This window comes from Sinohyriopsis cumingii, chromosome 4, assembly GCF_028554795.1.
Source record: "Sinohyriopsis cumingii isolate HCF-2022 chromosome 4, ASM2855479v2, whole genome shotgun sequence".
Taxonomy (NCBI): Eukaryota; Metazoa; Mollusca; class Bivalvia; order Unionida; family Unionidae; genus Sinohyriopsis; species Sinohyriopsis cumingii.
The window spans coordinates 139,406,574-139,433,715 of record NC_142964.1 but is presented as its reverse complement, the minus strand read 5'-3'; the positions used below and the strand labels follow the sequence as shown (position 1 = coordinate 139,433,715).

Below are 27,142 nucleotides of genomic sequence, written 5' to 3'. Positions count from 1 at the left end.
GTAGTGGAAAAAACAATGTAAATATAAGTCCTGAATTGTCTGTCTATAGGAAAATCAACATACAATGTGTAGTGGAAAAACAATGTGAATATACAAGTCCTCAATTGTCTGTCTATTAGAAAGTCAAGAACAGTTTTGAATTTGAGAGCTACCTACCATTATGATGGAAACGAAGCAGTTTCAAACACTTACCCAGTTTAGAATCATTGCATATCTCTGAAAACTGCAACTGGCCAATACCATAAACCTGTTATTCCAAGGAACGCTAGATACTGTCCATTCTTTGCAAACAAATTAAAGGAGGAAAAACATTTTTCTGTCATTTGTATACGTGTAGAGACAAAAAAGCTAAATCTTATTTCATAGTCTGGAGCAAGATGGATATGACATTTACATGGACATATGCATTATTTTGCCTTTTTAGTACGCATGTTGACATTTGATATGACACCTTTAATTATTAATTATATATTTGAAATATCTCAGACTAAGGCACTATTTTGCAGGAGTAAGTAAGAATGTGTGGACAATTCAAAAGTAAACTTGATAGTAACACTAAAGGAGACTTTATTCTATTGTAATAAATTAGTTAAGCTATGTTTAAAATGTTTTAATAGTCGAAGCTCAGTTAAGTATTTACATGTGTGAATGGTAAAGGATGGGTAAATGGCTTATGGACATTCTGTACCCAAGTCGTTTCGTATCCATTAGAAATTGATCGTTTCGTACCCACTATTGTACAAGGTCAAATATACCGTATTTTTACAATAACCGCTCCCTCTCTAATTACTAACCAATCTTTTGTCTAGTAAACTGTTCCTACAATAAAAACTGTACCAGTAAAGCATATTCAGCCAAAAATTGTCCAAACACTGATAATCAGTTGTATTGTTTTCACTGAATAATCGCATCTTTGTTTACAAAAGTAAAAAAAAATTCACATTGCCAGTAAAATGAAAAAGTAAACGTTCGCCAGGTTTCAATAACTGAATAAGTCCTTTTCTGTTTGCAGTAGTTTAAATCAGCAAACATTGCGATTTTTCTTGGGTTTGTTTCAGTAATAACTAACATGGCTGAAACAATTACAAATGTTTATCTAATCAAAGCTATTATATATTCGGCGATCTTTTGACAATGGGCTCAAAGCAGATAATAGTGTTGCTTGAGAAGTTTGTTGTTTCCAGTGATCAATACTAGTGATAATTTCAACTTATGTCGGCTGCTTTGAAAGGTGTAGACCCCTGATATTTAAACAGTAGACCTCGGTATGCTATCCAGATCGCCAAGCCATTTGTATGTAGGCTGCTTTGAAAGGTGTAGACCCCCTGATACTCAAACAGTAGACCGCGGTGCTATCCAGATCGCCAAGCCATTTTTATGTAGGCTGCCTGCCGTATTAGCACACTTGTGCAAACAATTTGGAGAATTTCACCGATCACAAGAAGCTAACAAGTTAGTGACATAATTGAAATTCTCTGCATTTTTAACTAAGTTTAGGACTTTAAGTATTTCTATATTTTCATGCCGAGTGAAAATATATTTTCATTGTTTTACATGTTTTTTTTTTTAATCTTCCTAAATATAATGCAAATATATACTCGCACAGAGAGAAAGAGAATTTAATTTGGCACTATATTTTACATATATTTATTGTATAGTTTAGTTTAAAGCTAAATATTTAATGTTTTAAATAACTGAACAAAGTTATGCATGCTTGAATAAAATAGTAAAATTACAATCCATTGAGTGCTTGAAGCAGACAGTAAGATTAAAGACAAGCACAGAAATGGTTTCTTGATGAAAAAGACTAACAACACTATTCCAAATGATACATGTTAAAGTTTTATTACATACAAGAAGAAAACATAATGGCGTAGCAATAGATGTGACGTTATTCAGAAAATGAATAATCAGACTTACTATATGCATATTTGTTTTCGGATTTAAAGAATATAAAGCCAGTAATCATTATAGTGTTACCAAACTATTGATGGCATAATGTATGAGATTAATTTGCCTTGTCAATCAGTTGTTGGGTCGTATTATACTGCTGCAACGTTTCAGTAATTTCGAGGAGATTACCCTTTCTGGTATTCTTCCCACACCGAGGATATTCTCGCCTGCTTTTTTTATATGCTCATCACTGGTATCTTCTAGTTTTTTTGGGGGGGATACCAGTTGAATTTGTGTAGCAATTGCAGTGGTTTCTTCATATAAGAGACCAACTGGTACATATAAAGGAAGATTGGCTTTGCGAGCTTTAGATTTAATTCTACAATTCCAACCCTATACAGTCCATAATTCAGCTGGGAATGTTGTGTTCGTAATCCAGATTGATTCCACATACTCAACCCAACTGTATAACAGGGGAATCCTCGTGGACTGTTCCTTAAGACGGGTGAAGGCGGGGGCTATATGTTCTTGAGGAAAAAATGTTAGTGCCATCACCTATAAAAAGACACATCATGAAAACAGCTTTTAATAAGATATAACACACGTTAAGTTTTGTAAAAGTGAGGTAGCTTAAAAAATATAGGAGATCATACAGTGAAAAGTTACTAAATCTATAACATACACATAATTCAATAACAAAATAACAAATTCATTAGACTATCGGCATTAATTAGTAAAACCATGCAAAACTGATGATCACACGTTTATACTTGAGGCCTATCATATTTACAAGGCCATATATATTTAATACAGCATTTTATCCCTTAATAATGTTCTCATTATTATTATAATCTTATTTCACATTTATATATAGCCTTTACGTCACTAAAATATAGATTCCATATGACATTCATCGTTCGTATTATCATCTTCGTATTTCTGTACGCCTGAACCTGTTTATGTATCCATCCATCTATGTAACTAGACACAAATACAAATACTTCTTTGCATTCCATGTCTTGTTTGATTATAAAGTGCGATTTCTTGGCATTTTGTAAACATTTTTCTTTCTATTATGCCGTGAGATGCCATGCATGGACTTTTGCCACATTTGGTGTAGTTTGCAGTTTTGCACCGTACTTGTATCTGGACTGATTTTGTCTTCAACTTTTCATGTTCATGATATCACTGAGGCAAAACGTGTACAGAATCAGACAAAGAACAAAGAAACACACATAGAAACAAATTAATCAACAACGGCAAAGCTTAAATTTTGGTATTTATTATCCTGATGAAATGAAAACTGCACATTTTATTACATTACAATGATTCATCTTTTAATTACTGTAATATTTCGTCTCCGTACAAAAAATGCTTTCCTGTCAAACGCCATATCTTTTCAGGTAAATGCAAGTGTGTCTACTATTACACTCCAGCATGTGTTTCTCAACAAATTATTCAAAGATAATCACTCTCACGAAGGCAGTACCTGAACTGAATATGAAATAGATTGAAATATATAACATATCAGAATTATGACTCACATGTCACATAGTTGTAAGGAATTAGAACCAAGACTCACATGTCACATAGTTGTAAGGAATTAGAACCAAGATTCACATGTCACATAGTTGTAGGGAATTAGAACCATGACTCACATGTCACATAGTTGTAAGGAATTAGAACCAAGACTTACATGTCACATAGTTGTAAGGAATTAGAACCAAGACTCACATGTCACATAGTTGTAGGGAATTAGAACCATGACTCACGTGGCACATAGTTGTAGTGAATCAGAATTATGACTCAAATATCACTTTGTGGTAGGGAACAAGAATTATGACTCACATTGCATCATAGCTTGAAGGAATTAGAATCGTGATTCACATGGTACTTAAGTTGTATGGAATTAGGACTATGACTCACATGGTAAATTAGAATCATGATTCACATGGCACTAAGTTGTATTGAATTAGCATTATGAATCAAATAGCACGAAGTTGGAGGGAATTAGGAGAAATTGTGAGGAGAAAACTCTTACTACCAGGTATCACCCTCAGCAGACAGACATGGGGTTGGCAATTCATATAACATCTTTGGGGCGAGAGCATGATGAGGAGGTCCTGTCGGTCTTGGTCTACTCTAGTGAATAGGCTGAGGTTGTTATCCACTCCCATCTATCACCTCAGGCTGCTGAGGTAGAAGAGATCTGGTATTTTATGTTGTGTCAAATGGTAAATGAAGCTTATCACCTTTCAACACCTCAAGTCTTCAGTCTCAAAGGATATGAACTTTTCTCCAACTTAGAGAGACTCATGGGGGAGTATCTTGTCCAGATCTCCATCCATTTCCTCAGTTGGCTGTGGTTAGACAGCTTGTTCAATGTTTCTTAGTAGCCAGGAGTTCACTAGGGAACCGAAAGGGTGGCCTGTTCCCTCATCTACACCAAGACTGCTGGTCTCAGCAGCCAGCTACGGTGCTTATTGCAGGCAGTTGCTAAAATGTTGTGGCATGCATTGTCCATAGTCACGGCGCTATTGGCAGAGACGCTACGCCTCCACAGGGACGTGCTCTTGATACGTCAAAGGTCTTACCAGATCACAGTAACAGCCTTCTTAGGGCTGCTGCTTAGGCATCAGAGACACTCTTCGGAGGTTTCCTTCCTTCTGCAGCCTCTCGGGACCCGAGAGATCAATAACACCAGTTCCTTGAATCAAATGTATACAGAAATAATTCAAGGGATAACTTAAATAATTATGCAGTTTCCTTGCAACTGCACCGATATTTGAAAAAGAAAACATTTAAAGAAATGAAAATTGGAGGGTGAGGGAGAGGGTCAGGAACCATGCAAATAGAATGTATCTGTGAAGAAAATAGGTAAAGAATCTAAATGTGTGAATACCATTACTAAACCACCAAAGCGTGTTAACATTCTGTTTGCTTCATAGTGTACGTATATTAGCTGCAGTTACTAAACCATCACAGGGTTATTTTAATTAAAATGAAAAGGAACAGTACAAAGACCATTTCTACTGTAGGAGATGATGCAAAGTTCAGTGAAGCTTGGTTATGATAGCTACCGTAGTTTTAGGAATAGACTGGTATCTGTTATATGTAAATGAAATGTTGCAGCAGTAGCACTGTAGATGCACAGTGGAGACAAACACTCCACCCATTGAGAAAGGTGGAAGTCATGAACGATTCGCAGATGTGTTTGCATTAACATTTTGAGAATGTCTTTCTTTCAAGTTCATTACTGCTTTGGACATATGGTTGCTTTGCACATCAGCACTCCATTGCTTGACACCTAATTCTAACATGTACAAGAACAATTGTCATCCACTGAAGATCAATTGTTTTCATCAGGATTCTTTGGTCTCCTGCGTCAAAGACTACCCACTGTTAATACTACATTGAATCAGATTACATGCTAAGTAATCTTGTGACATGTACATTCAGTGTAATAAATAAATAAATAAATAAATAAATAAATAAATAAATAAATAAATAAAATTTATTATTACAGAATGACAGCATATTTTGGTGTATTGAACGTGTTGAAAGTCAAAGCAGAAGAAACATTTGTTGTCACATCAGCAGGTGGTGCCGTTGGTAGTGTTGCAGGGCAGATTGCAAAACTGAAGGTAACTTAGTTGTAATTGTCTTAAGTTCAATGTGTTGCAATTGTTGCTGTTTTTACTGCAATGTCTGCATTTTGCTATACTTATTAATGACTGTACTACTTCACTTGTTTAAATATGGTGACGGTCAGATTTTCCATGCCATATGAGTGATTAGCTCTACTGGTCTTTCACCAGAAGACATTATGGGATGGTCTTGTGTCCTTCATCTGTGAACTCACACATTCATCCCATGGTCTACTTGATGTGAAATGAGGATGGTGTTAATTGAACATCCATTATGGCCACCACAGTGAACATCTTGAACATCTTGTCATCACTACTCCTCCGAAAAGGATGGTCATATCAATATGGGGTTTTCACTGAAAGACCTCTTATGATATCTAGTTGGTCCTAAATGTAAATGGTGCTGACCTGTCCTCCAATATTATCACCATGGCAACCATCATGAAACTATTGTTACCACTGCTCCTCTTGAATGGATGGTCATACCAGCATGGAGTTTCCTAAAAAAGACTTCTTCCAATGTCCAGTTGATCTTAAATGAAAATGGTGCTGATCTGATTTCTAGTATGACTACCACACAGTGGCCGTCTTGACCAGCATTGTTTCACTGATCCCCTTCAGTGGATGGTCCTATCAATATAAAGTGTTTACATAAAGTGTTTGCTAAAAGACTTCATATGATGTCTTGTTGGTCTTAAATGAAAATGGTGCAGACCTGATGTCAATATATTTGTTACAGCAGCCATCTTGAAAATGTTGTTGCTACTAATCCCTAATGAAAAGTCATATTGACATGGGTTATTCACCAAAAGACTCATTAATGATGCCCAGTTAATCCTAAATGATAATGGTGCTATGTGAGGTTTAATATGGCTTTCGCAGTGGAAAGCTTGAAAATCTTATTATCACCACATCCACTAAATTAATGATCACATTAGCATGGATTTTCACTTAAAGACTTTAGTTTAGTTTTGTTGATCCTAAATTAAAATGGTGCTGATCTTATGATCAATATGTGACCATTTTGAAAATCTTTCTCACTACCACTCTTAAATGGAAAGACATTTTGACACGAGGTTTTCATCACAAAAGCTCCTCTGGTGTCTAATTGGTCTTAAATGAACCCTCCATATGGCCACAGCCTCATATTATTGTTACTTCTACTCCTTCCACATGAGTGGTTACATGAATATGGGTATTTGATCAATAGACATCTTTATGAAACCTAGTTGGTTTAAAAGAATCTGGTAGCAGTTGTACATCCAAATAGGCTGCCATGATGACTGTCCTTCAATAACTTGTTGTGACAACAATCCCGGGGCTAAATAGATAATCATTATGACATTGGGTATCCACCAAAATATTTCTAATGATGTCTGCTTTGTCTTGAATAAAAATGGTGGCAATCTGATATCCAACATGTCGACCACATTGGCTAATTTGAAAATCTAGTTATCGCTAAAGAATATTTGAGATGGTTTCAGTACTCAGCAGTAAAAGGAAGAAATGACCTTATCTTGAATTCCTGGAATTCTTGTTACACAGCAGAGAGTCAGTCCCTTCATGCGATTTTTGTTTTATGTATTGAAGAATCCATTATTTCTACATAATACATTGTAGTTCAGTGCAGTACAGGAAATGTTAGTTTCAACCAGTGTATGAATTACTTTATGTATAGTAACATTTCCAAGATGTTAAGAAAAACTTAAGGAATATGTTCAAATGTTTAATGTCTATACATAATCCTTAATGCCCCAGTGGGCATTACATTTTCCACATGGGGAGGGGGTTAAGGTTTAATACAATATCTGCATGCAGTAATCATTCCTTCACATACATATCAAACAACTGTAATTCTACTTTTTTCTGCATTCATAATAGTGGATAAGACCACTTTAGGTAGAAACAATGTAACCATACTCATTGAAATTGATGTATAAAGCACATCTCACCTATGCCAAGTGATGTGTCTGTATGTGACATCACACAGGATTTCCATCCGAGATCCAGTACTGAAAAATGATGTTTTATATTGATTTAGAAGGACAAAATTGTTTAAATGTTACTTGTTGTATATCTCTGCATAATTCAACTAGCATCTGGGAATATTTTTTGTACATGATACAATAGAAAGGTGTAGCATCTGAGCAAGAAAAAGAAAGTATTTCTTCTTTTTCTCTAACCTATTTCCGTTAAAATAAAAATGATGAGATAAACGATAAATGATTTAATATTAAATTTATGAAACTCATTGAATAAATTCCGGCTTTTGTTCACCAAGGCTTGCAAAACCTGGAAATTCAACTCATATCATAAATTCAGTATTCAATCATTATATCCACACCCACAAAGAGTCTTCATTAGATGATTGTAAGTGTAAACAACTGGGTAGTGACATCACATATACAATGATACAAGCTTAAGACTTCTTGAAACTAGTGTAGATGTCATTGTAACATTTTTTCAGTAAACATATTTGTCATTTTTATTTATATGTGCTTTAGGGGTGCAAAGTTATCGGTTTTGCTGGGAGTAAAGAGAAGTGCGACTTGATCAAAGAATATGGCTTTGACTATGCCTTTAATTACAAAGAAGACAATCTACAGGAAGCCATGGCAAAAGCTGCACCGGAAGGAGTCGATTGCTATTTTGATAACGTAATTACCACTCTTTGAGCTATTCTCTCTCAAAGAAAAACATGATTGTCTTGAGCTGTCCTTTCATTTGTTCACTTTGGATGTATGTATGTACATATGATGAAGATGTTGCAAGACTATCTATACAGAAGAGAATCTGCATTTATAAACATTAATAGGGATATTGGTAGTAATAACCAAAACATAAGGATAATTTTTGCAATTATCACATAGTTGGTGCACATTTACATAGTGTTTACAGCTTAATATTTTTTATATGTCAGCACGTTAAGATATCACTTTTTGTGAATCTAATTGCTCCAATAAGCCAATGAAATTCTTGCACAGTATTCTCATCACTGAATAGGTCCAATAAGCCAATGAAATTCATGCACAGTATTCTCATTTCTGATTGGTCCAATAAGCCAATGAAATTCTTGCACAGTATTGTCATTACTGATTGATCCAATAAGCCAATGAATTTCTTGCACAATTTTCTCATTGCTGATTGGTTAAAATAAGCCGACGAAATTCATGCAAAGTATTCTCATTACTGATTGGTCCAATAAGCTGATGAAATTCATGCACAGTATTTTCATTATTGATTGGTCCAATAAGCTGATGAAATTCTTGCACAGTATTGTCATTACTGATTGGTCCAACAAGCTGATGAAATTCTTGCACAGTATTCTCATGATGGATTGCTGTGACCATGGAAAATTTTCTTGCCCAACCTCTTCAGACACCTTTTTTCTACTATTGCTATCAACAATATGGCAGCTGCCATTATAATCAAGTGCCCAATGGACACTGGGAAAAAACAGACGACTATGACATTAACATACAGTAGTTGTTATGTATGCCAGAATGTGGATAATTTACACTAAATGGAATTCTCTGAATGTAAAAAACTAGAACATAAGTGTATTGTACCCAACCCCCAGGACAAGCATGGTTAAAATGTTAATCAAGATTGCAGTAAATGAACTCGCCTCTCATCAAAAGAATATCATCAAATGCTAGTCTCCCACTGACAGAAACTTATCCAATTACAGCATTCTTTGAAACCAAATAAATGCAAATATCTGGTCACAAAAACAGTCAATTAAATTGTGAAACACTTTAATGCACAGAAACCTCTGGATGATCAAGATTTAGTAAAATCTGCATACAGTAATCATCCCTTATCACAAATACCCATGCACATGGTGCAACTACTCAAAGCAAGTGAACTAGGTGACATCATACAGAAATTTCCACTGGAGATCCAGTGTTGAAAAATGATGAATCTGTCAAATGCTCTATTTGGAATGACAGGACCTCTTTGCAATAAAATTTGTGAAAGCAAATAAATTACTTTTAAATGTTACTGGTTATTAAATTGTGCATTATTGATTCAATTCATGTCAGGGACTATACTTTATGCACAAAAATTAAAAGGTCCATCATCGGATCCAGAATTTAACGAATGCTGAAAATCATTTGTTCTTCTTTCCATCCAAACCCGTTGCACTAAAATAAAATCTGATTAACAGAATCTCCAATGGGTAATTATTTAATGTAAAACTTATGAAAATTGTTGAATAATTTGCAGCTCACAAAAGCTGGAAATTATTCAACATATATATACATATAAAATATCCTTGCCCTGTCTTCTGTAACCTTTTTATTTTGTACTATTATAACTAATAATGTGGTGACCAAAAGCAGGAAAGTATTCATCTTATTTCATGAAGTCAATATTAAATCATTTTCCGTTTGAGACCTTCTATTTGCCAGTGATATTTTGATGGGAAAGATTTAAATTCATGATTTTGTAATAAATTGTAAATTTAAATTTGTAATTTCGATCAGAGAATTATAGGCTGGTAACTGCATTTATATTACATATATGGATGAATGCAATGTTAATACATCCTCTTTTGGCAATAGTATAGGGGTGAGTGTTAGCTAGTACAGAGGTGTGCATGTCTGTTTGATTAATCTTGGAAGATACTATGAGAAATTCTATAATGGCCAATAGCTACCGTTCGTTGACATTTTACCTACAGGTGGGTGGAGAATTCACAAATAAAATCGTGTCCTTCATGAACACGAATGGCCGAATTGCATTATGTGGTTCAATGTCTACCTACACATTGGATGGGAATCAACCTACAGGTAGGTACATAGACACAAACATGGAAACACTCACTCACACACATTGTCAATCCATCACACTTGTATGGGTTGTGATGATCTGCTTACTGATAATGACCAAGTGGTATCAATATTTCTCCACGGGACACACATGCACATTCTAAATGATACTTCAGAACTTGTGCAGGTAAGTAATTTGCATATTTGATTAACATAACTGAAATGTTTGAATAAGTGGGTATATAAATACTTGAATTACTATGGTCAGTAAGCTAATTTATCTCTTGTGACATTTTAGATTTGTATTATTTCACTTAATTGAATGGTAATAATCTGGAGAACAATTATCAGATTTCATGGAACCATGGTACCAGGAATTGTATGTGCCAAGTGTTCAATCAATGAGGCAGATAGTGTTTTTAGCAACAGCAACAACTGTCAAGATGATTAAAGAAAAAGGTGTAACATTTTAATTAGCACCTATATGGCCTTGTGTATGATTATTCTTGCTACCATGATCAAGCATTAATGCTTATAATCCAAAATGGAAATTTTCTTTGAGCTATTGGGACTGTCCAATATGAGAGCCACTACCCTCCCCTCTCTCTGCATTCACCTCTCATACTTTGGCTGTGTTAGATGACCCTAGTCAGCCTTAAATATTTCTGGACTGGGGTTTTGTGTCATAAAGGTTTGCAAATGAGTGAAAGTTCAAAAACAGGAAATCAGTTGACAGACACAATAAACACATGCCATCTACGAAACTATTGTGTAACTGAACTCTGTTAACATGTGCATAGGTTACAATAAATGATTGTGAAGTTAAAGTTAACAGATACATTTACATTGCTGTAGCCTATTTTAAAGGTTACCAAAAAAATATGTTGATTGAATTTCAGTTGCTCATTATTAAGTTCTAAGAGCGAGAAAATGTGATCATGCAAAATATTAATATTGGAGTTTCACATGATGTAATTTTATTGAAGCCAATCAGTGAAATAATTTTCAGAGTTTAGGATAAGTCTCATATGTCAAAGTAAAATATTGTTAAACCACTTTTTATTTTTTATTTTCAATACTCAGGCCCCTTGCCTTACCATACCATATTGAAGAAAGCTCTCACGGTACATGGTTTTCGTGTCTACAGCTTCAGTGCTGAGTGGCCAGCTGGTCTCAACGAGATGATTCAGTGGGTAAAAGAGGTAATAGCGTGTGTGTGTGTGTGTGTGTGTGTGTGTGTGTGTTATAAATGTACTAATCAGTCACCATTAGGATCACTAGGCTGCTCTACAATGCTAATTAAATGATCTGGTTGCTTGCCAAATTTAGGGTCACTATTAATGAAGCACTGCTTTGTACCAAATGCATTACTAAAACCTATCTGGATTCTTCTGACAGATGGTTTTGGACAATTTTGAATGATTTACAATCCTACTATCCAAGAGATATTTTATTTTTACAAAGAAACAGAAAGTCATTACTTCTAGCTACCAATTTTATTCATAATCATGATGGAGACAGCAGCCCTATTCCAGTATGGCAAATAAAATTTATAAAAATATTGGGTAATATATGAAGTTACCTCAGATAGATATAGATAAACCTAGTTTATCTAGCACATATCCATATATTACCTTGACCTAATTACCACTATCTCTGTATAATTGTAACGTGCGTGTAATGTGAATTTATCAGTTTTTTTTAGAATTTGCTTTATTGGTTCAAATGTTCACCCGTACAGAAATTTCTCATGGATTCTGTATGGAATACTTATGAAATCCGTATGGAAGAGATATGGACTGAAAAACTTATGGAATCAGACAATTTATTCCATATCAATTCCATAAGTACTTCACAGCAAGTGAAAATTCCATATGGAATAAAGTTGCAACTTTAATCCATAAGCACTTTTTTCCATGTGGAAAGCAGGCTCATGTATTATAGCATCATGGAAAATACTCTCTGAAGAATTAATGACCTAAACTATCTGATTAAAATAGAAATAAAAGTGGGAGTTTGAGTACATGTATATGTCAGTGTAGCTGATGTGGAAGGATGAATATATACTCATATAAATTTGAAGAAACACATGTATGTCAGTATTCTTTAATTTATTTCCACAGATGTTTAAAAACAAAGACATGACCAAAAAAGTAGAGAAAATGTAAACATGATCAGAAAATTAATATCTGGTAGTACAAGCATAGCTGAAACTTTGGACTTAGAAAATTTGGTGCAAGGTGGATTTTGGGCTTGATCTTATGTTTATTCTGAAAAGTAATTTTGTTGGCTTCCTATTAAAATATGCTCTACCAAAATCATACCCTAGTGAAAATGTGACTTAAATTTCAGCAAAATCAATGAACATTTCTTGACATTCACTCAAATGTCCTTTTTCACAAAAATTACACTGGTCAACAGTGAAATCATTACTGACTTGAAAAGGCCCTAATCTGTAGTATTTTGGTGTGCCGAACACGAATATAACCGTGAAAAATTTGTATTGGCTCTCGTTTTGAAGATATTCATATACCTCATTTTCTATGTTTCACTGTGTAAATTTCTCCAGTAGGACTGCAGCAACATCCGGAATAATGATGTAACATTGCATAATACCATCATGCTCACATCATCCACAGTTGATTGCATCATTTTCTGATGCAATGCAATACTAATGCCATGTGGCTGCTGAAGTAAGTTGACGTCAGCAGTGTACTATACATGTGTAGGCCTATTATACTAATGCCAGGCGGCTGCTGAAGCTGACGTAAGCAGTGTACTATATAAAGCCCAATCAGATAGGTTCAGCATTTAAAATATTTTAGACGTTGTGCGAGACAGTTCAAGCTACTGTTACATAAAACTTATTATTTTATCCATTTACGTACAATAAAGAACAGTAATGCCTCGAAAGTGTGTTAATACCGCGGACAATTTTTGCTATATTTGTGGGGAAGTGACATTTGCCAACCAGAAGAAAAGTATCAATTCTCAAGTGAAGAAGGCATATCATCTTTACTTCGGATGCAAGGTTGGTGACCAAGACAAGCCTTGGGCTCCGCATATATGCTGTGCTACATGTACAACACAGCTTTCACAGTGGTTGAATTGCAAAAGGTCATCAATGCCGTTTGCAGTCCCAATGGTGTGGAGAGAGCCAAGCAACCACCTAAATGACTGTTACTTCTGCTTGGTTCCTCCTCTTTCCGGCGGAATAACGAAGCGAAAGAAGTCGAGAATAGTCTACCCAAACATTCCGTCTGCATTGAGACCAGTTCCACATGGTGAGGGACTTCCTATTCCAGAACCTCCAGCAGAATATTCTCTTGATTCATCTGACGAAGACAAAGGTGAGTCGACCTGTTCTTCTCCTGGTCCATCAGCATGCAGTGATCCAGATTTTCACTGTGGTGCATCATCAACCCCACACAGAATAACACAGGAAGAACTAAATGACCTGATTCGTGATTTGGACTTATCAAAGAACAAGGCAGAATTGCTAGGATCAAGACTCCAACAATGGAATCTTCTAGAAGAAGATGTCACAATTACTGCATATCGAAAGCGCCACCAGCAATTGGAGCCTTTCTTCAGAAAGGAAAGTAATCTGATATTCTGTTCCGATATTGAGGGCCTCATGAATGCTTTAAAAATCACTCATGACCCACAAGAATGGAGACTATTTGTGGACTCTTCGAAACTGAGTCTCAAGGCTGTGCTTTTGCACAATGGAAACATTCTTCCATCTATTCCAGTAGCGTATGCTGTCCACATGAAAGAGACATACGATAACTTAAGGCAGCTACTGAATTCTATTGAGTATAACAAGTACAGCTGGCACCTCTGTGGTGATTTGAAGGTAGTTGCCCTTTTAATGGGACTGCAGCAAGGATATACAAAATACATGTGTTTCTTATGCGAGTGGGATAGCCGAGCAAGGGAAATGCACTACATGAGGAAGGAATGGACTCACAGGCAGAATGTAGCCATTGGAGAGAAGAATATCCAACACCCAGCTCTGGTTGAGGCTCAGAAAATCTTGCTACCACCCCTTCACATCAAACTAGGTTTGATGAAGAACTTCGTGAAAGCCATTGACCGGACTTTGCCAGCATTCCGATACCTGCATGAAAAATTCCCTCGACTCAGCGAAGCAAAGATTAAAGAGGGAGTTTTTGTGGGTCCTCAGATTCGAGAGCTTTTCAAAGATGACCGGTTCAACAACTTGCTGGAAGGTGACGCGAAACAAGCATGGAATGCTTTTCGCCTAGTTTCTACAAACTTCCTCGGAAATGTTAGGGCAGAAAACTATAAGGAACTAGTAGAAGACATGTTGATGAAGTATAAGAAACTTGGCTGCAATATGTCTCTAAAGATTCACTTCCTTCATTCCCATTTGGATTTCTTTCCTAGCAACTGTGGTATTGTTAGTGATGAACACGGCGAACGTTTTCATCAAGATATCGCAACAATGGAACAAAGATACCAGGGAAAATGGTCCACTACAATGCTGGCTGACTACTGCTGGACACTCCTCAGAGATGCTCCCGAACAGCTGTACAAGAGACAGGCGAAGAAATCTAAGATGTAGTCAATGACTTGATTTTTTATAGGTAGGCTATTACAGTTGACCTTTTACTATTGGAATGCATTTCGTTATGTAAACATTAATTTCTTGCAGATTACAAAAAAACTAGAGCCAATTTTGCAATTTGACTGTCATATTCGTGTTCAGCACATAAAAATTGATAAGAATTGACTAATTTTATTTCAGTAACATGACTTTTGTAAAAATTTGTTGTCCAGTGTTATGGTATTCTAGGAGATTTTACCAAAATTTCTGAAAATATCAGTGAAATTTTGTCATTGAAATTTCACTGACTCTGCCAACATTTCTGAAAATATCAGTAGGAATTTGTGATTGAAAGTTCACTGAGAGTTTGTCAAAAATTCAAAAAATATAGTGGTATTTTGTGATTGTAATATCACGAACACGAACATTTTAGTAAAAAAAATCTTAATAAGATATAATAAAATTTATTTTTGTTTCTTGTATAATTTGATTGATTTTCAGCAGCATTCATATTCCCTGTTTCTGATAGCTGTAATTGTATTGATTTTTTTGGGAACAATAGCTTCTTTCCACATCTTTCTGTATATTATATTTCTTTATCAAATTTTATTATTGTTGTTGTTGTGTTTTTTTAAACTTAAACTGGATTTAACTGCCCTCAAACAAGTTTTCCTGTTTTCTGTTTTGAATTAGAATTTCGCTTTTCTCCTGACCTGAATCTGATTTTCCTCGATACGGACCCTTTTTTAATATCGTCTCCGAAACTTTTTTTAAATAATGCTCTATCCGGTCCCATTCCGCAACGGGCTTTCTAATAAGTATTTGTTCCGTTTATTATTTAACGGATGATCGTTGTAACGAGCTTTCTGATTGGTCAAACTTTTGTACTTGCCCAATGAATCGTTGCGTAACCGAAACTGACGGGAATGCTAAACATGGCGATTCGAGCGGGATACGAGTTTGAATAACCCTTTGAAAAATGTACGGCAAAGAGAATAGCTTGAATGCAAAGGACAAACAGAAAACCTGTGCTATTGGTCGTTTTGTGACCACTCTGGACAGATAATCCACGTGGACGACGGAAACTGGAAGACAACAGTAAAAACAACGTCATTTCACTTTCAAACGACAACAGGGAGCTGTTTTTACAAAGGCCATTTGTATGAGCCCGGAGAGGTAATCAGTAGTGGACAGATGGAAAACTTTTGCTACGTTATATATTGCGACAACTCCGGAGGGATAATCATCGCGGACGACTTCAGCTGCAACACAAACCCACCAATAGCACAACCATCACCATCAAAATCATCACCATCACCATCAAAATCATCACGATCACCATCAAAATCATCACGATCATCATCATCATCATTAGGTTGTTTTCGTAACGGTCATTGGTACGGACTCGGAGAGGAAATAAGCCGTGGACAGATCGAAAACTTGCTACCGGACGCTTTGTGGCCACTCCGGACAGATAATCCAAGCGGACGACTGGAACTACAAAACAACGATGGCACTAGCATCAACACCAGCATCTACACCCGACTAGACATTGGCGATAAGACTCGGAATGTCTTTAATTTTAATGCTTAATAGCATCATCAAAAGGATTTTGATTAAGATATTTGGTAGCCTCAGACCACGATCGTTGGAAACTTGTATAAAACAAATTATAAAACATGATGTTGTATAGGGACATTTTATCCTATTTGCTTGCAGTGTACAGGTTCTTAATCAGACTGTAATCAACCATTGCATTACCTGTCTCTACGAAGTTTGCTGTTATCTCAAGCAGCTATTGTGAAATAAGATGCAGAAAATGAATTCAGGCTATAAATAAATCCCGACAAAGAGATATTGGTCTCTTGCAAACTACAAAAAAAAAAAAAATAAATAAATAAATAAAAATATTGCAAAGTCGATGTGAGCGTAATTAGTCAGTCTGTATGAAAACTGAACGCCAGGACTAGAATGTTGCTTTTTGTGCCATAAACAGCTCTACAGTAGCGGCTAACGTGCTAAATAGGACAAGGAATTGAACCAGGATGATTTCGTACGGGTAAACATGGCTTATAAAATTCTGAAAATTCAGGTAAAATAGAGTTATCAAAAATAAACTTTCTTTACCTTGGTTATATAATGCCAGGTTTTTATATATTTCCTGAATTACCTTAGATACTGTATATTTCAGTTTGTGTAATGCCATATATCTATTTAAGAAATATGGAGTCATAACAAACTCAGCCACCCGTACGAAATTTTCCACATGGAATGGATATGGAATCCATACGTACTTTTACAGAAATATCCATATGGACATTTCTATTCTATAGTTGAAGCACTCTTATGGATTTCAGTGTATCCATATGGAAATGTTATGGATTCCGTATGGAAAATCTCATGGAATATTCTAATTAGTCCATGAGATCTGTAGGTTGCCCATATGGAATAAAATTAAAATTCCATATGGAATTTGTGAATAATCCATATGGAATTTGTGAATAATCCATATGGAATTTGGCAATACTCCATATGGAATTTGTGAATAGCTCATATGGAATTTGTAAATAGTCCATATGGAATTTGTAAATAGTTCATATGGAATTTGGTAATAGTTCATCCCGTATGAAATTTTCCAGGCATACTTAAGGCGGATTCAGACGGGTTTTTAAGCGCTTTCTGTCTAAACCATAAAAAATCTGCTTCAGATTTTTATTAAACTGCCTAATGATTCTTAGACATTATTGGGAATCAATGATAAATATTCATCATAAATTTTAAAATGGATCATACATTTTATTTTGACAGACATTATCAAAAAAAAATTTAGGTTTTTCTTGTCCTCATTTTCTTTCTCGCATACAAAGCCTAATACATGATGGCATCACTTAAGTATTTTTCATTTCACTGAAAAGTCTGGTGAGATTTCACAAATATTTGACTAAAACTTTTGTGAGATTTCAGTACAATTTTGATCATTATATAGTATTTTACTGAAGTTTCAGAAGTTTTTCATACATTTCAGAAGGTTTCAAATTAATAATGAATATGAATTAAACAGGACTTTATTAACCAAGGTGATATTAAGTTTGCATGATATTTGTTTACAGATGTTGTAATTATATGACATCCAAGGCAAGAGATATGGGAGTTAATAATAATAATAATATTAATAAAAATAATAATAATAATGACTTGATTTAGAGAAGGTAACTTAATTACAGAACTAATCTACCTTGAGGCCTTCTATCTGTTATGTACAATATATACTGTATATACAACATGATGTGAAGAATCTGGCGTGACACTAAAATAATTAAGTGATTTTAAAAATCAAAGTATCAAGCCTGGAATATATACACAGGCATCTGTGAATACATAATAAACATATATAAAATATTAATCTGATTGAAAAATTCAACTGTGAAAATAATGCAAAATTACAGAAAAGCATCCATTTGAGACATGAAAAGAAGCAATGCTAGAAGCCTGCCATGTCACTTGTACTGCAACTTGATTTTTTATTAATGTACAAACTATGATGCTGTTGTGGTCTCTTGAATTAGTCCTTGTTCCATAACCAGCCGTGACAAACGTTTATCATGCTATAAGTACTCTTATTTTACACTGAATTCTAACACATCTAGAATATTTTGATAATATACACAATAATGCCTCACAATGATTCTACGTGTGGGCCAAGAAAATTCCGCAAAGATATGACGATCTTTGATAGACATGGGTATTTCGCAAGAATTCCCACCAGTGATCTATACGTTGTCCTCCTTAAATTTATCCTGGAAGTTAATCGGTTTTGAGTTATCGAAATCATCCTGAATACCAGTTAGTGTATTTTTATGAATACCAGTCAGTGTATTATCATGAATATCAGTCAGTGTATTATCCATTAAATGGAACAGGAAGAGTTGTGTATGTCATAACTTTGCCAATTCATTGGAAAGATTTTTTTAAACAAATCCACAGGTATTTTTCATTTCTTTCACAAGACACTGACTGATGAACACTAATGACACTCTTTGTGATTATTAAGCTTCACACTTAGCTGGCTGTCAATAGCTTCACACTTAGCTGGCTGTCAATAGCTTCACACTTAGCTGGCTGTCAATAGCTTTCTAATCATGATTTCTCTTGAATCAGTTTTTATTTTGCAATGAACGAAGAATGTACTCTCTGTACCAGCATTAAAAGTGGCAAAGACAAAATAACTGAGATCAGCCTGCAGAGAAGTTTAAACTTCTCTTTTTCCTGTGGCTTGGTTTTTTCAAGGCTGCTGACTACCTATGAAGCTACATCCATCCCAAGGAGGACATTCCCAAGTTTGACTTTAGATGTATTCCTGAGTCTCATATTTCATAGCTGGTGGTTTTAAAGCATGGAGAGAAAGCACATTTTTCAGCATTATGACATTAAAAAAGGTATATGAGATTCCCTTAAATATTCCTCTGAATGTATCTTGAATAAAGCAATAACAATTAAACAATACAAACACTCAAGATAGTAACTCAAATGTTTCTGCCAAAATCAATTTTTTTCGTCGGCCTTCCATTTTATCTCACCACTGCCAAAGGTGAATGTCTGCCGATTCGTATTCAAAGACTTTCAAGCTGTCATGTACCAACTTGGGTCCCTTTAATACTTCTGACATCTCATAAAACACTCCACATTTGGTGTTAAACTCTTCAAATTACAACAGTGAGGTAACCAATTAACAGCTTGTTGTGTACACATGTTAGCCTTCTAGGCGGATTACTCGGCCATACTTCACTGCATACAACATTTCCAATCCCCAGCAGACTAGTTCCCACTTTTTCTGTAATGTGTGGGTGGAATTCATTAAAATTCAAGTTTTTTGTCATACTTTATTTTTTCAAAAGCGGTAGATTTCAACTATGAAATGTTATGCGAGACATAACCTATAAAACAATTATATGTATGTAAATCTGTACCTTTAACATGAATATAAGTTTATTATTTGCCAATTCTAGCTATTTGAGAACATTCTTATTAGGCTCAGGTAATATAGGTATAGCTGCCTGATACATTCAGCTTATCTGAGGCATATATATATATATATATATATATATATATATATATATATATATATATATATATATATATATATTACCAAACTTCACGTGAATTTTGCTGAAACCATCAAGTTTATTAAATCAACAAATAAATGTATTTCTCTAAGTTATAAAGTAAACATTTAAGAGGAACTTACAGTATTGTGAATTAAATCCCAAACAATCCTAAAAGTCCTATCACAAATCCAAAAGTATAGCTTGTTCTTAATGAATTCCAATACTGAACGCGCTGACTTTGAATGCATTTACAATAATCTCAAAATAGTGATTTTGTCCATAATATCAGTGGGCACTTTGTAATTCCAATGAATAATTTTTAAATAAACAGTTATTCTCAAATTATATCTAATCAAAACAGCAAATAAATTCAGAAACTGAACTCAATGGAGGAATGAATAATTTTCTTTATTAAAACCTTTATATAAAAACCTAAAACAATAAAATGACCACAATGTGATTCAAAATTTTGCTTCCAGAACATTGTAATTTTTGTAACCAGACTTAAACTTATCAGTTAACAAAATGATAAAAATCAGGTAGGCCACAACTATTCAACCCTCAATCACAGACACAGGTCAAGCACACAGAATAAATATACACAACAAATTACTGACCCAAAAGCCTATTTATCTGATGTAATTCATAGTTACCTGCGACAAATATCACAGGATAATGCTAATTAGGTTTAGTTAATATATGGATACCTGCTTGATAAACATGGTTAGTTAATAAAGGGATACCTGCCAGATAAATAGGTTATTTAATATATGGATACCTGACAGATAAATTAGGTTAGTTAATATAGGTATACCTGCCAAATAATGAAGTTATTTAGTATATGGATACCTGACAGATAAACTAGGTTAGTTAATATAGGGATACCTGACAGATAAACTAGGTTAGTTAATATACGGATACCTGCCAGATAAACTAGGTTCGCCCAGTTTAGCAAGATATTACATGAATCTTTTATATTTTTAAAAATTCGCTTGCCAGGCTGCAGTACTCCTTTGATTTGTGGCGAGAGAGGTCATTGTGTTTTCAGAAGCATCAACCTGCTTACCGATAAATGCTTCTAATGTGTTAACACTTTTTAATGTTTGTGCTTTATGTACGTTTTGCATAGTCTTCCTCCCTGTGTATTTAAAATCGTATATGAGTGCTTTCTGTGCGTTTTAAATAGTCGTGTACTTGTATGCAGTATTTAAAATCATATACTTTACATAGTCTTGTACTTGTATACAGTATTTAAAATCATATATGTGTGTTCTCTGTATGGTTTGCACTGTCTTGTCCTTGTATATTTAAAGTTATTATGCATGTGAAATGGTATCTTAAGGATTTATTGGCCACCCTTTATTTTAACCAGTATATTTTAACACTGCATGTAACTGAAGAGTATACTCTCTTCATGTAAATTGCATTTTCTCCTTTGAATTTGTACACAGAAATAATACATTCAAGGTGAATGATATATCTAAAGTGTGTATTGTCCAGCCATTTTGCATGTGTATTTTAAGATCTCACATAATTGCAGAGATTACACTCTATTCATGTAAAATTATTTTCCTTCATTGATTATTAAAATATAAATTTACAGAAGGGGAGGGTTATACAGTTTTAGCATGACAACATAATTTTATAAGTAGAAGGAAACAAATGCATGATTGCATGTATGTCTGATTTGCCAAGTAAATTGTTATATTGTTTACTGTCAGTAAAATAGCTTCAAGAGCCTAATGTGTCTTATTATGTAATGCAGTTGCAATTCTAAATAAACTTTGTCAATTTCTATGAATGTGTCGAATATATTTGGTAATTCCAAAGTATAAATAAACAGGAAAATACACCAGAAGTTGACTAAGACCCATGATCTTAAAGGTCAGTGTAATGTATATAGATATATTTAATATGGGGGATAGTGATTTTGATTCATGGAAAACTTTATTGACAATGGACCAAATAATATTATCCAGTTTTTCTGTTGAAACAAATTATATCTTACTGAATAATTTTCTTTAGCATCCTGTTTGTGTTTGTCTTGTAAAACATTTTGATTGGTCACAGGAAATGACTGTGAAAATGAGGTGTGTGAGTAACCAATCAGTTTTGGTGGCAATTTGGAAAATTCTGTGGTGTTCAATAATAATCATCATCATCATCTACAACTGTTGCCACTGCTACTGCTTGTTATCTATTATTATTATTATTATTATTATCATTATTATTATTATTATTATTATTATTATTATTATTATTAACAGACATTTTCCTGCATTGATATATAGGAAATTAACATATATAACTGTCTGAACTGTATATTCAAATTTATCAGCTTGATAATCCGCATTAAGAAACAATGACTTGTACATATATTATAGAATGTAAAACATTATAATCCATTACAAATCAGTTTATGTTAGTTTAGTTAATATATTTGCAACTAAAAAAATAACAAAGGAGTGATAATATTATTTTACATGGACTTTTCATAACCACGTTTCCTGTAATTTAAAAGAAATATTAACAGGGAACAGAAAACACCATTTTTATTTCTCATACAACTCATAGCTAAATTTTCAGTATGCAATATAGATTCTTCAAAGCACAAACTAGATCTAATTTATGGCCATTTCTGATCCCCAGGTCATAAAATATATTGTTTTATATTTCATTTTATTTATTTCAGGGGAAGATAAAATATCAGGAAACGATAACAGATGGTTTCGAGAATATGGTGGATGCCTTCATCGGGCTGTTTAAGGGAACAAACATTGGAAAAGCTATTGTGAAATGTTAAAACAATATAATGTGCACAAAATTTGCAAAGGGTGGACTTGTAATGTACTTTTACGCCAGAAACTTTATTATGAAGCATGCAGAATGAAATATAAGATTTTGGCGTTATATATTTGTTCTCAAAATCAGATACATGTTTTTATTTTAATTTTAATAATATACTTTATTTTTCCTATCATTCGTACAACTTTTTGCTTTATATGTAATGACATGGCATACATTTTACAGGCCTAACTATAATAAAAGAACTATCACTGGCATCTTAACAACCAAATTAATAAGTACAGAGCATACTGAGTCATGTCAAGGAGTTTGATAATTGAAGAAGATATTTGCTAATATGCAAGCAGTTCTTTGCATTGAAAATAAGTTATAATTTTCATATATCTAATAAATATTCATTCAAAATGTTTCAATTTGCAAGTGCTTGGATGAAAATGTGATGGTACTGAGTTAGATAAAACTGTTTTCACAGAGGCAACATCTTTGCCTCTTAGTGCAACAGTCAACATAATCTTAGCATTATGAAAAATATAATCAACTGGATTGATACCATTGTTGATGAATAATTCAGCCACCATGTCAGAATACACTTAGGTAATACATTTGGTGGGTTTAAAAGAATGTACTTCTTATGTATTTTGCTGACTGAGGGAATAAATGAATTAATTGAAGTATTATTAAAATCTTTTGCTGAATGAGACAATAAACACATTAATTACAGTATTATTTCAATCTTTATATGTTAACTCTTTTAATAATCAACTTATCATATTAGACAGTTTTATCAATCTTGTATGTGTCATCCTTGTTTCTGAATTCACTCCTGTCTCTTTACCATTATGTTATTAATTTCACAAGGAAACCTTCTGGTTCGTGTACTTTTAGTTAGATATTAGTTAGTTCCATATATTTGTACATACATTATTTATTTATATATGCAGTGTGTGCTGATAAGAAAAATGTCAAAAGTAAAACTTATCAAAATGTATTGTATTTTAGTCTTAAGAAAGTGGAAACATATTGCATTTCAATTGCAAAATTTCTTCCACCAGTAATGAACCATTCTCAGTCTATCGTATCTTGAATTAATTGATGTGTTTTATCTGATAATAAAACTTAAATGCAACTACATACAATTGTTTTGTAACTTTAATGCTAGGATTATAACAATTATTTACATCCATCAAGGTTAAGATACAAATGATTTTATTTAATACAGCTCGATAAAGAAAAAGTTGTGAACTCTGGTAATGGAGAATGTTACTTTCAATGCCAGGAAAGTAACCAAACATGTAAAGTACCATTGTTTTATGCCATTAAAGGAAGAATTTATTCAATCTGCACACATTTCTTGTGTGGTCTTTAAAAAAATTTTCAACACCTTTCAACAAAATCTACCACATTTAATTTCTTCCAGTAATATAATAGTTATGGAACTGTACTAAACTGTGCCACATTTGTTGACACTGTGACCAGAGCTGATTAAATAACTGGTTATTTTGGTCAATAAAAGATAATCTACTGATTGATTTGCTTCTCCAAATATGCTTTATCGCTGTTGTAATTGCTGTTATTATTATCATTACTATCATTATTGCTATTGTTGTTGTCATTGAAAATTTTCATGGAAATATGAAGAACCATGGAAGCCTTCTGATTATATTCATGTGATCATATTGTAGTGGAAACTAAATTGCACATGATATGGCTGATTGAGAGAAGTTTGGGGCGAGGAATGTTCTCTACTAGACTGTTATGTTAATGTTTATATTGTGACTCACCAGGGATATAAAATCATCTAGGATAAACTCACATGATAATAATAATAATAATAATGAGGACTTTGTATAGCGCCTAATCTTTAGAAGCTCTAAGCGCTTTACAACATTAGACAATACCTTTAAGATAAAAAGCATATATAATGATCTGATTACAAAAACAAACACCAAGAAATTAGAAAACATGAAAAACATGCTGAGAATATTTAAGGTAGGAAACATTATTAGGTCTTTAAGTTTGTTCTTGCAGTCGAATTAAGTGAGTTTTGAGAGCACTCTTGAATGGGATCACTGTGTCTTTGTGTCTAAGTTCAGAGGGCAATTCATTCCACGTTGCTGAGCCCTGGTATGCAAAAGAACGCTGTCCATATGACATAATGACAGAGCAGTCAAAAGCAGGAAAGAACACTGCTTGAATTTGGCTTGTGGTCTTTATTTCACTTATTTCCATAGATGTCAACAAGCAGACATCATTTGAAGGGTTCTTACATGTTCTAATACCAAAATATCTTTTTAAATCAAACTAATTTCATACCATGTTCTGCAAAACACAACTCATACACATATTACACAGTTTTATTAAGATCCTAAATTACTAAAAACAACTATGAGTGAGAATATCCCAAGAATTCCTTGTATTAAGAAATTGGACATGGGCCATTTTATGAAACTAATCCATGCTATCATAGAGTTTCAGGAATACGGTCCAGTATGAACGATTCATGTACCTATGAATTTGCTAATTACTCAGTTTGAGAAATATTTGAAAACATTATTGAGACAAAAAAAAATTATAAATTTAAGTTGCTATTGGAGATATTATTTAAGTACTCTTCTAGCTATTTAATTGTTTTCTAAAAATTTAAAAAAAGTTATCCTCTTAAATTCATACGTTATGGAGTATGGTATTTATGTTTTGCTAAGAAGACTTTGATTAAAAATGTAAAAGAATATTATGTTGTGATGGAAGACGCAACCAAGAGCAAGGATGATAGTTATGTGTTCATTTTGAAAGTTAAATAGTTCTAATGGAAATTATAAAGATTTGTCAACAACAATTTTGATTATTCTCAGTTGCTTAGGGTTTTACTTGCATCATGAGTTTCATACTGATATACCACAGTAAAATTTAGACAATCATAATCTCTGTAAACTTATATATTTCCATCTGTTTTGATGTTTAAGAACTTTAATAGGCACTGTTTTGTTGGACTATGCATTTACAACACAAAAACTATTACATACAAAACCTATGACAGTTTTTGACTAAATTGACTAGCAAATAATGAATATAAAACTCTCTCTCTCTCTCTCACACACACACACACACACACACACACACACACACACATCTGTTCAATTAACATACCTAGTTATCTACCCGCCCGTTTATCAAATTTATATTGTAGTACAAGTATAACTAATAGTTAACTTGTAAGCAACGGTACAAGCCCCTGTACCACAAACATATTTTAACGAGTAGTGAAATCACGAGTTAAAATATACACTTTTTGGTACAACAAGATGAAATACATCCGTATTAATGTAGGAGAAAAAACGTTTCTTTTTATTATGTACTTAACTTGCTCCAGAATCGAAGTTTAGACGATGAAACTCACTCTTCGATATAACACGCACCCCAACCCCCATTTCGTAAATTCACCTCACATTCACAGGTGCTAGACGCGAGCTTAACATCGACAACAAAAAATCAATAACCTTAAGGAAGAAAAAATCATGCAGAGTTACATAATTACCTCAGATGACCCTCATGACCCGTTCTGGAATAGGACCCCGTCTCTCCTCACAGTATGTAGCCAGTGAAATACCAATAGTCGGCTAGGAAGCAGAGCTAGCTACTTATAGTAGTAGACACTTTGGTTCAAGGGAAGTAGAATATCTCAAAAACTGATTGGATGACAACTGTTGTGAATAGCATTACAGTATGTATTAAGTACATAATGTATTTTGAAATTGTCACCCAGAGAAAGGGTTTTTGTTTGCATATATAAATTTGGGGGAAGGGGTGCATCAACTTTCTATTGTATGAATTACCACTGGTAATTGTCAGATCAAGTGAACGATATGCTTGTGTGTTGCTTTATTATACCTATCGAAAAATATGGACCTTTATGGCCTCACTCATGTGTTCTATTTTTTTTATGAATTTTTACATTAGACAGGTGTATGTAACATTAAATTTGTGCATAAAAACTGCCCCTTGCACCCTTACAGTGTGTTAATAACTGTATGCGCTTGGTGTAGGAGGGAGCAAATCGCAGAAAATCAAATTAATTGGTCTGTAGTTGGAATCTCTGCAGAGGTGAAATGAATGATTCGCTTAAAATAGCAATTCAGTGGATGTAGATTCAAGATATATTCAGCTAACCTCCCGATGATAGAATTGCTTGACCACACACACACACACACACCAATCTAACATGGTGGTGGAAAAATCAATCTTTAGATTAGCTGTGGTACTCCAAGACGGGTTAAAGCTCTGAATATTCATTAGTACACTGGTAAAAAATTATCTTCATAATGGCATACTATGTTTGGTATATGT

At 33.9% G+C, this 27,142-nt stretch overlaps 1 protein-coding gene and 1 long non-coding RNA gene across 2 annotated transcripts in view; one reads left to right on the top strand and one right to left on the bottom strand.

Annotated features, from left to right (window-relative positions):
* Positions 1–24,141, top strand: part of LOC149802193 (prostaglandin reductase 1-like) — a 71,401-nt gene extending 47,260 nt beyond the window's left edge. Inside the window, exons 5-9 of the mRNA XM_089956606.1 lie at positions 5,420–5,537; positions 8,045–8,197; positions 10,228–10,336; positions 11,399–11,517; positions 22,686–24,141. Of these exons, the coding sequence (XP_089812732.1) occupies positions 5,420–5,537; positions 8,045–8,197; positions 10,228–10,336; positions 11,399–11,517; positions 22,686–22,796 (610 nt within the window). The 3' untranslated portion in view covers positions 22,797–24,141. The remainder of the gene's footprint in view (positions 1–5,419; positions 5,538–8,044; positions 8,198–10,227; positions 10,337–11,398; positions 11,518–22,685) is intronic.
* LOC149802192 (uncharacterized) lies at positions 1,877–26,423 on the bottom strand. The gene is made up of 3 exons (XR_016420793.1): positions 26,334–26,423; positions 7,493–7,552; positions 1,877–2,448 (listed from the first exon to the last, which is right to left on the bottom strand). It is a non-coding gene; the product is annotated as an uncharacterized LOC149802192 (long non-coding RNA).
* Between the last annotated feature and the right edge of the window lie 719 nt (positions 26,424–27,142).